At 36.4% G+C, this 10,191-nt stretch overlaps 1 protein-coding gene across 2 annotated transcripts; it reads left to right on the top strand.

Annotated features, from left to right (window-relative positions):
* Nucleotides 1–237: 237 nt before the first annotated feature.
* Nucleotides 238–9,284, top strand: fbxo5 (F-box protein 5). Of its 2 annotated transcripts, none has more exons than XM_028797272.2 (5): nt 238–385; nt 2,609–3,337; nt 4,202–4,292; nt 5,152–5,325; nt 8,420–9,283. In XM_028797272.2, the coding sequence occupies exons 2-5, from the start codon at nt 2,658–2,660 to the stop codon at nt 8,657–8,659; spliced, it is 1,185 nt and encodes a 394-aa protein (XP_028653105.2). In that variant the 5' UTR covers nt 238–385; nt 2,609–2,657; the 3' UTR covers nt 8,660–9,283. The 2 variants fall into 2 exon arrangements, with proteins under 2 accessions (XP_028653105.2, XP_051781496.1); XM_051925536.1 differs by lacking the exon at nt 238–385 and adding an exon at nt 1,264–1,286 and having other exon boundaries at nt 8,420–9,284.
* The last annotated feature ends 907 nt before the right edge of the window (nt 9,285–10,191 follow it).

The raw sequence follows: 10,191 nt of genomic DNA, 5'->3' as shown, positions 1-10,191 counted from the left end.
TATTTTCTATATTTTCCTCCTTCTTCTGATTATTACTGTCACTGAGCATTACCGCTAAATATTTTTAAACTCCTCCACTTCGTCGACGTGTTGCTCACCTAGAAGTTCCACCAATCAACAGCGTTTTTATTTCCTTGGAATCTGTAGAGTCTCGTTTGCTGCTGGACTCTATTGGCTTCCTTTGCAATCCAAAGCGTCGCCCTATTGGCTGCTGAACAAAAAGAAAGAGTCGCATGATTGTTGAATACCATTGGCTGGAGGTAGAGAGCGAAATTTAAACTCAGCGGGTCGAGAGTGGCGGCAGTATGTTTCTTGCCTAAGCCTTGGTTTCATCTACGAGCAGCTTTTGGGGGCATTTTATTCGCGACGGGTTTTGTTTTTAAGAGTAAGTAAGTAATTATTTGCAACGTTGTATGTGTGCGGCTGTGTTTCACGAAAATGTGCCGAGAGAGTTATCATTAAAAGTAGGTCAAAAATGAATGCGAGTCCTCGGAATGCAAGTTGTTTTTCCCACGCATTACGCTCAGTAAGTAATTCTTGAAAACGTGGAGCAACTAATATTATAGATAGATGCGAGTATCTTACACATATAATTAACTTATTTAATATAAGTGTGAATTAAAGTATTGTACTGGGCGGATGACTCTGTATGTGAGTTTGCGCGCGAATGCCCTCGGGCCCCCCGATCGGTCTTTTTTATTGTTGAACCTCTGCTGGTAAAATGTTCACCATTTAAGATTGTCACTTATAAATGAAACCTCATACAGATCATTGAGGAATTGCCTGCTTCTAAACGCTACAGCCACTAGTTTGTTAGGCGCCTGATTTGAAGATAGTCTAATGTATTTTAGCTTTGGAAAATATTCAGCTGCCTTCAACCATATTTTCCGTCCTAAACTTCAGTTTTCTTGCGCCAGACGTTGTCTTGAGGTTAGGAACTTTTGTTCGTTCCACGCATCGTGGATTCATTGCGCGCGGGGACTCATTTCAACACGGCGCGCTAACGTGACGGGTCAGGCACAGGCCGCGAGCGTGCGTCTTTCACGATTTGGAGAAGTTGACAGAAGAAGATGCGTAGAAACGATACTTTATGAAGAAGCAGATTAAATTTCTCAATAGAAAAATAAAAACGTATAACTTACAAGATTTATTTTACTGTATTAGAAGGTACTCGCAGCAAGACTAAAACTTTTTTGTACTGCCAAACGCCCTCAGGGAGGCCATTGCATAGGTCTGAGCTGCTTTTTGCAGTTGTAAAGATGTTTCCTTCATCGCCTATGAAATGGGTAAGAAAGCATAAACGTATTTTTAAGTGGTACACTTTTATTTATCTCTTTTGAGACCTTCATGTAGCTTAACTCTTAAAACGTGAAAAGCCAAGTGAATGTTTTAATTCCTGTAACACTGAACAGACGGTATAATTAAAACAAATTTCGGTCCGGTTTACACAAATAACTGAAAATGTTAACACTGGTGTGTATTTGGGTCTTTCATTTCTGGAAAATAACCAAAGGCTCTCCTGTTCAGTTTATCAGTGTGTTGGAGATTATTTTGACCGGCAAGCGTGGCAAAGATGCATTACTGTTCTTAAATTCTCTTTAAACAGGCCTCAGGAATTAAACCTAACTTTTAAATTGTACGTCTGCTCACAATAGTTTTCATTATAACCTTTTTTTTTTTAAGTGACCGCTTTTAACAGAGATTTGCTAGATTAGTGTACTTGTATTCATGTGTTTGGTCTCTGAATGTAGGAATTAAAAATTAACAAAAGTTTGTGTTTGGGGCCGCATGTGTCTAGTGATTACCACTGCCGTGTCATCATCATGGGTTCGATTCCTGTTTCTGTGCACTGCCACTGTAGTTTGTTTTTCTCACACACTGCCAAAATGTTTTCTAATTTCATTTCTAACCCTAAATTAACTCCCCCTAAATATGCCCCTCTATATTTCTGGGATAAGCACTCCCTGGCCATTGTCTTGGAATAGCAAAATGAATGAGATGTATAGAAATTACTACCATATATTTTTTTTTTTAATAAACCAATCGCTTTCTAATACTAACTTTGTTAAATGTGTTTGAAATATCGTATGAAAATATTGTCTGTTTTTCTGCAGGACACATTGCTATGTACTAATGGCAATTCTGTGTAGTAACAATAGGATATACAACACCTCCAGAACTTAAGACATGTGTTTTTATAATTGGTTGTAGATAATAAACAAGTGTTTTTTTTTAAGGTGTTTCGGTATGTAATAACACTTTTGTATCTTATAACCTTCATAAAAATGATTCAGAGGTGCCAGGAACACCTTTTTTATGTGTACCTTCCAATTCTGCAATTCTGTCTGCTTGAAATTTGAACATTATTCCTTTATCTATGGTTTTTACTCCATACCCCAAAGACCCGTTTGCATTAAATGGCAATTGCTAAATGGCTAAATACAACTGTATGTTCTTTGACTGATGTCCACTGTAGGGTTGTTTCCCATTCTGTGCTTGATGCTGCTAGAATAGGCAACGGGTTCTGCAATCCTGAGCTGAATTAGGCAGTTTAAGAATCTATTGATGTAACTTAACCCTTTTCATAATTTTTTTTTCTGTTTTACAGCACAGAGAAGTCACTCAGCGAGTGAGTGATACTTTTAAAGTATTTTACAATGAAGTGCCATTATGCCTCCCAGAAGCAACCAGCCCTCTGCTTTTCAAATACTACTGGTGCCAACATTAAGTTAAAATCTGTGATGGAAAATGAAATGAAATCAGCAAAAGAAGAAAGTCAGTGTCAACTACTAAAGACGCTACCATGTAGCGAAGACCAGAATTCTTGTAAGACAGATCCTGGGCCAGTTCATAATAAAGAAAATGTGAAAGCTGCTAGTTTCAAAGAGTGTACAAATGAGCCTCCATTGCTAGATGGGACCCTTGAAGAAAGCGGCTACTTGTCTTACACTGATAGTCAAAACAGCATCATATTTGACTTGGAGACACATGATGCTTATTCAGAACAAAGTGAAATTCAAGACAATTTTCATGTGCCAGCTGAACTGGACAATTCAACTGAGAAACAAACGCGGGCGATTTCTTCTAATATGGGCAGTCTACCTTGTGTTCAGTTTGCACATGCAGCATGTACTGAACTGATGTCAACACATAGAAAATGTAACAAATTTGACTGGACTTGTGTTGACAGAATTGCTGACAAATTCAATCTACGTAACATAATTGGAAGAAACATTGGACTCGATGATGTAGACATTTTAAAAGAACTTTTGCAAAGGGGCATGAAACACCTTTTAGGAAAAATATTAATGCTTCTTGATGGTGAAGACCTCATACAGTAAGTTTTTCTTTGTCTGCAATAAGAAATAATCTACACACACATGACACAGAACACCTGACAAATGCTAAACCATAACAAATACTGCAATAAATGTGTTTATGCTTCCAAATGGATGGATTCATTAAAGTTTTCAAAGAAAATAAAAGTAATATGGCACAGCTGCAGTTCCACTGCTTAGCATTAACCTGGGTCCACAGTCATGTAGGAAATAGGATCTTCACAATGCCATTGAATTCATTTAATGTAGTAGTTTTCCTTTTTTTCTACATCCTCATTACTGATTATCTCTAACAGAAAAAAAATGTTGATCGCCACTCTACCAGGAACCACTTTTTCCCTTGATCCCCCATCTTCCGTCCATCCAGAAAACAAACCTCGGCGCCTCTGCTCTTAAATATTGCTCCCAGTCTTGCTTTCCAAAGATTTACTCAAAAGTAAAAGTTCACTGGGCTGCCATTGCATTAATTCCTCATTTATGTTGAAAAAAGAAAAACATGATGGTACAGATGCAGACAACTGCATACAAATACACATAAAACAACCTGTTTTGTTTACTGCTCCATGTAGTTTTTGTTACAAATAATATATCCAATTGGTACACAAGCTTTCATTTAAACAGTGTTTTAGTCTTTTTAATTCATAGTTTCATGCTTCAGTACAGTGGTTTATGTTCTCCATTTTTATATAGTTGTTTGAGTTGAGACAATGTGTGATATTTAGTTTGGCATATTTTGAGTATGCTTTCTAATAGTCCCAGGTTCTTCAAGTCTAACTTTTGTCTAGTAATTATTACTGAGTGAAGTTTTAAGTTCCTAGTATAAAACTTAAATCTGTAATTGTGGCATTCATTTCTTTCCACAGGTGTGTGCTAGTTAGCAGGACCTGGAAAAAGATAATCCTGGGTGACAAATGCACAGCAGAGCGCTACTCTGTAGCAGTAGACAAACTTGAGGTAATGCTTTATTTGACAGTAATGACTAGTTATTTGCATAAGTGATTGAGGTTTTTTTTTTTTTTTAATTATTGGTTTGAGTTACTGCAAGATAAATAAAGGTGTTGTGTTGTAGTCCTGCTGATGACACATGCAAAATGTTGTATTCAGAATACAAATTTTGTGTAAAATGGTACAAATGTTTTATCATTAACAATGTTCTCAGTGTAAATTTGCATTTGGCTTTCCAGTAAATGATGTACTAAGGTAAAAGATTTTCTGATACATTGAAGGATTACTTAGTGCATTTAATGCTGTCCGTAATGGTTATAGATTTTCATTTTCTTGTCTAGGCACATTTTGAAACAAGATTTTTGGGTGCATTTACACTTGCTTTTCACACACACACACACACACACAACAAATTTCCCAAACTAGCCATCCAGAAAGCTTTGACATGTTCATCTTCTGAACTGATAGTCCCAGATAACAAAGTAGATTTTGAAGTGTGTGCCAAGCACCTTTTCCCAAACAATCCACTTTATAAGTTGTTTCAGTCCTGCATAATTTCCCTGAGCAGCTAAGAACAGTGGTTCCTCTGCTGATGGGAAATTGGCAGCTTTAAAATCTAAAATCTGTGGCTTCATCTAGCTTCCAAAGTGGCTGAGATGGAAAGTAGCACACTCATATTGGAGTCCATCCTTTTTTTTTTTTTTTTTTTAATAAAGGGGCAGAAACGGATAGTATTAGCATGAGTGCATCATCTGCTGTACAAAGTGTGGATAAGTGATGCTTGCACATTAGATTTAGGTTTATGTTAAATTTAGTTTTCATTGAAGCTAAAGTCTTAATGTTCTTGCATGTCATTGTTCAATTTTAGAAATATACTTTAAATGGTATGGAAGAATTTACTAGAGCAGTGGATGGATGCTCTAGAGAAATACTATCTTGTATGCAGGTATTGGCTTCAACACCTGTTTCATCGACTCCAAGAAAGATGGAACAAATTGGCAAACTGGATTCTCAGTGTAGCAAATTTAACTCCTTTTGCCAGGTAAGCTCCTTCAACATGCAAATGCTTTAAGATGTATTTTGTCATTTTGCCTTGCCATCTAAGCAAGTATGTATGAACAAATGGCTTTCGTTAACATTACACAATCCTTATCAATACTATGAAAATGTTTTTTGGTGATGGTATGTCTGGTCTCATGATGGGAATGTAACATCTTTATAGCAAATTAACAGTATGTTTTTTAGTGTTTACCAAAGGCAGTGCATTAGTTATGGAATGAAATTAAGCTGGGGGGGGGAAAAACAGAAGCGGAGTATAGACAGTAAATTGTGTAGCTGTTTATTTCCTATTGAAATCCTTTGTTTCCAATCTGATTCCAGAAGGGAAATGACCTAGATGAACATGTTACTGTATGTCTGGGTTTGTATGTGTGTGGGGTTTTTTATTTTTTATTTTGGTGTGTGCATATGTTGTAAGGGAACCAACTTCACAACTGCTAAGTTTTTAAAATGGGTAGGCGATATTGATAAAAATTCAGTTGAGCAATTAGGTTTCGCTTAGGATTGAACAGCAACCTTTCTTGCAGATCGTGAATGAATTCACCAAGGCATGCTCACAGATTCAATAGCATGACCTCCCTTGTCTAGAAGTGAATACTACTTCCAATCCAACGCCCACCCCCTCATCCCATTTTCCTGATGCCCTTGCTAACTTGTTGCCAATGCCTGCAGTTAAGCACAGCACTATTTAAAGCATATGGAATATTCACAGCTTCCTGTTGGTGTCAACTGCACAGCACTCTGGGTAATATTATTGAAGGGGTAGGATCACTGTTACACACAGGCCACATACAAGTCCATATAAAAAGACATTACCTTTAAGGCACAAATACAAACAAAAGGAAACTATAAATGTTAGTATTTGTTTGTTTTGTGTTTAAATATATCTGCTAGTTTTTAGGCCACTACTAGGGATCAGCTTTATAGGAATAGGAATGTCCCAACCAATATTTACAGCTACAGCTGTGTGATGCCATGCTGGCCTTGCAAAGCATCATGGGGCACTGAAGGAAAAAAAAACTTTGTCTAAGCCTGCTGCCCACCAAATTTCCAAGAAAATATTTGCTGAAAAAGATCACTGGCAAATGCAGCATATTCTCTGCAAAAAAATGCTTTGGTGAATTTCACAAGTCAGTACTATGTATGAGGTATAAGGAAAGGAACAGAAGGAAAACTGTTAGTTGAACTTCTGAAAGATTAACAGGAGTTTAGTCAGGTGAAAATGTGGGTATTAGGGGAGGAGAGTGATACAGTGACAAACTCCATATTGAGGCATTTTTTAAAAATGTAAAGTGGGTGCTTGATAATCACTTGAACTAAGACAAGTGTCCTGGTTTTAGGATTGCCTTACAAGCAGTAAACCAATGATTCTGAATGTATTTTAAAATATCAAAAGATAAAAATGCCTTGGATTGCAACAGTGCTAATCATGCTATGACATGCATGTCCAAACTGATAAATTAACGCGGTACTGTTAACTGGTAATGGCACAAATTCCTAGGGCTATAATTGTCCATTTCCCCAAACCCCCCACCCCTGTTAGTCAACATGTAACTTTTGTACAACTCCTGCACTGGAACAGTAACACGATCTGCTAAATAACTGGAAGGCTGTCTTACATTTGCCAATGTACCTTTCAAATATGACATGTTTCACTATGCTTGTTCTCATTTTATGAGTTATACTGATAAACATTTGTTTGGCTTAAAAAACCAAAGAAATGGCCCAAATTTAGCATTGGCATATTCATATTTGGCAAGAAATATGCTTTTTTTCCCCATCATGCTAACTGGCATAATTGCAGTGTCTTGAGCTTCAAAACGATAAGTGCATTTTATTTTGGTATTTATTGTAGCAGCTGATTTCATCACAAGTGCAGACGAGGAAATAACCACTTGCCTGGATTTTTTTACTTGCTACAGCTTTACTTGTTAACACTGCCCCCATGACCCTAAACTGGTTGGAAAATGGATAGAATCTTATACTGAAATCTTGAGACATGCTCAGTGCAATTATAGAATGAATGCGGAGGCTCTATTCTTTTTTTTTTGTTTTAGTAACTGTGCTGGACACAGTATTAAAAAGTGATTTGTCTTGCCATGATTTTGTCTCCTCTTAAAACTTTTTGATGCTTCAATTTGAACTGATAACCCCCTCTAGTTCAGGCATGAATCTACCTTTGAACTTGCTCTGTAATGGAATAAGTGTCAATGAAAGCCTGTGTTTTTGTTTATTTTTTTTTATTATTAATAAGCATGATTCATTCACCAAAGTTGTCCTGACTCAAACACAAAACGTCTGCTGTTTTTGCTTGAAATGTGATGCAGTGCTGTATCATCACCCTCACCACTAGGAGCCTTTTTTTTTTTTTTTTTTTTTTTTTTTTTAATTGTAGATTTTACTTTGGTGTTTCTCGTGTATTCTTGTGTTCCCCTGAGTATTTTGTCTGTTTTCAGTAATGCAGGGGTGCAGTACCAGCTTTCATTTGGTACTGGCGATTGTGTGATTTGTTGTATATAATATGCTTCCACCCTAGGAATGTTAATTGAGATTTTAGGAAATTCAAAGGAATCGGGAACAACTAAAATGGGAAAAATTGTCTACTCCCTATAGTATATTTGGTTGAATAGTGTTTTTGCAAACTGGTAAATCGCAATTTTTTTATTTTTTTTTTGAAGTTTTACATTATCACAAGGTTAGTGTCTACCTTGACTTATAGAACATTGTATAGCATATGTAGAATATGATGTAAACTTTTCAATTTGGTGATTTAAAAAAAAAAAAAAAAAAACCTTCAATATACCTCAAATTTGCCACTTGAAATGCTTCACATGAAATTTTAAGGGAAACCTTCAATCACTTGGCAGCTCTTTAAGATATTTGACAACTTGATTAGCTAACCAGATGGTGACAGCCCTCTTGGACACTTGGTTTCTAATCTATGTGCTACAATGTTTTGAAGTAATAAAAAGGAACATTTTATAAATGATTGGACATTGTGAGCATATCAAATTTGAAGTTTATCAAAAGACAATCGGCACTGAAACAATTCTTAATAGGTACATTTTGTTTTGCAGACTGCCAGCACATTAAAGCATGGAGAAGGTCTCAAGGCCTGTCGTCGCTGTGGTTTCCCTGCCAAGTTTGATTCTTGTCTGCAAAGGGCGACATGTACTCGATCAAGTTGTGGTTGTGACCTCTGCACAAAATGTTTTCGTGAATACCATCCATCTTCAAATTGTACAACTGGAAAATCGACCAAGCCAGTGATATTAGCAGGGAGCAAAAAGAGCAAATCAAATTTAAAACGACTTTGATAGCTGTTTTAGAATTTTATTTGCCCAAGACAAGTTTCATGTATATAGTCAAAATGTTTTAAAAAATGCATTTGAAATGTTCACTTGTTTAAGGAAAAGAGCAGATATGCAATGTATTTTTATGTTCATAATGTGAATTTATATATTTCTAATGTACATATGTTAATGTTGTAAATTGCTCTTCTCAGTGAATTTTAATATGGTTACAGTATGGTAGCTAATTGCACTGCATTGCTGAGAAGAAGCAAAAGTTGTCTCCTTTTGTTTTATTCCTTGTGCTTTGTGTTTTATTCTGAATGAAGACTAAAATATAAATTAAAAAAAGTTGATAGAGTGGGTTTTTTAGTTAATGTCATTGGGTAATTGCAACCTAGGATTTTTCTTCCTAAAAAATTGAAATGTAGTTTTGTTAGCAAAATGGCAGCCTTCACCATGCCAACCTTCCTTGTACATCAGTATTAAATGGGCTGCTCCTGATTGGCTCGGGTCACTTTTTGTACCATAATAGTTGCATGTTTGCGATTACAACTTCTGCACCATGGTTTTGTTCCTCTTAATTGTCAATGGTAAAAAGAGAAATGGCATCATGTCTTCTGAACCACAAAGCTGCTCATGTCCCAGTCCTTTTAAAGGAATACACTATCCAAATTTTTTTTTTTTTTTTTGGGGGGTCGTCACATGTTTATAGTGATGGCCAAAAATTAAATTGTTTTCATGGAGAAATATCTCATTATTGAAGTGGCTTTTTTTTTTTTCTCTCTCTCTCCTCCATTGGTCAAGACTGTATCTCTTAACAATGGTCAAGCTCAAACCTGTGTGCCTTGCATTTTCTGTGATGATGTACACTGATTTGTCTAGGAAGTATCTAACAATATTTTAACAAAAAAAGTGTTTTGCAAATTTTGAGCTACGTAAGCGACATGGATTATGTGATTCAAGTAACTCGCCCCTGCTATCGTCTGCTGTTGCCAGTGGTGACTAATGCTGTACATCTGTTATAGCAAGCATTTTATACCCATTCTGCATGAAAATGTGAGATTAAAAGGTTTCTCTGCCATCAATATAAACTACATGGAGTAAGTAACGACTCCTTTGTGGTTCGGGTATTCCTTTTAAGGTAGCCTCTGTTGACATTTGCAGCTGCTTCCCTGTAATTTCCTCCGTATTCTTCAGCTCTGACACTGTCAGATTCACTGGGTCTTAAATAAAATGCAACTCTTAAAACATCCAGAGACTGGTGTCATGGAGCAAAGAGATCACATCGTTCACTACAATATAAAACCAGACAGTGGTGGATATTTGTTAAGGATAAAAAAAGTGTAAATCTGTTAAACCTCGATTACTTGAAAACGTAATTGGAGGGATGAAGGCTATCTACAGTTCTTGCTTTTGTCAGTTGAAAGAGAATGCTTTAGAACTAATTGCACCTGCAGCTGAGCATATTGCAATTTGTATTTGTTGTGTTGCTCCATAACTCTTTGTCTGGTAGGTGGAATATTTAAAGACCGTCCAGCAGATGAGAATTCTTGGCA

Source organism: Erpetoichthys calabaricus, chromosome 3 (genome assembly GCF_900747795.2).
Source record: "Erpetoichthys calabaricus chromosome 3, fErpCal1.3, whole genome shotgun sequence".
NCBI lineage: Eukaryota > Metazoa > Chordata > Cladistia > Polypteriformes > Polypteridae > Erpetoichthys > Erpetoichthys calabaricus.
This window is presented reverse-complemented; position numbering and strand designations above follow the sequence as displayed.

What these genes read in the sequence shown, in the direction of transcription:
- fbxo5 (XM_051925536.1), top strand. Translation starts at nt 2,658, where the DNA reads ATGAAGTGCCATTATGCCTCCCAGAAGCAACCAGCCCTCTGCTTTTCA. An exon ending in GATGGTGAAGACCTCATACA is followed by an intron (nt 3,338 to 4,201) that starts GTAAGTTTTTCT and finishes TTCTTTCCACAG; the next exon opens with GTGTGTGCTAGTTAGCAGGA. An exon ending in TAGCAGTAGACAAACTTGAG is followed by an intron (nt 4,293 to 5,151) that starts GTAATGCTTTAT and finishes GTTCAATTTTAG; the next exon opens with AAATATACTTTAAATGGTAT.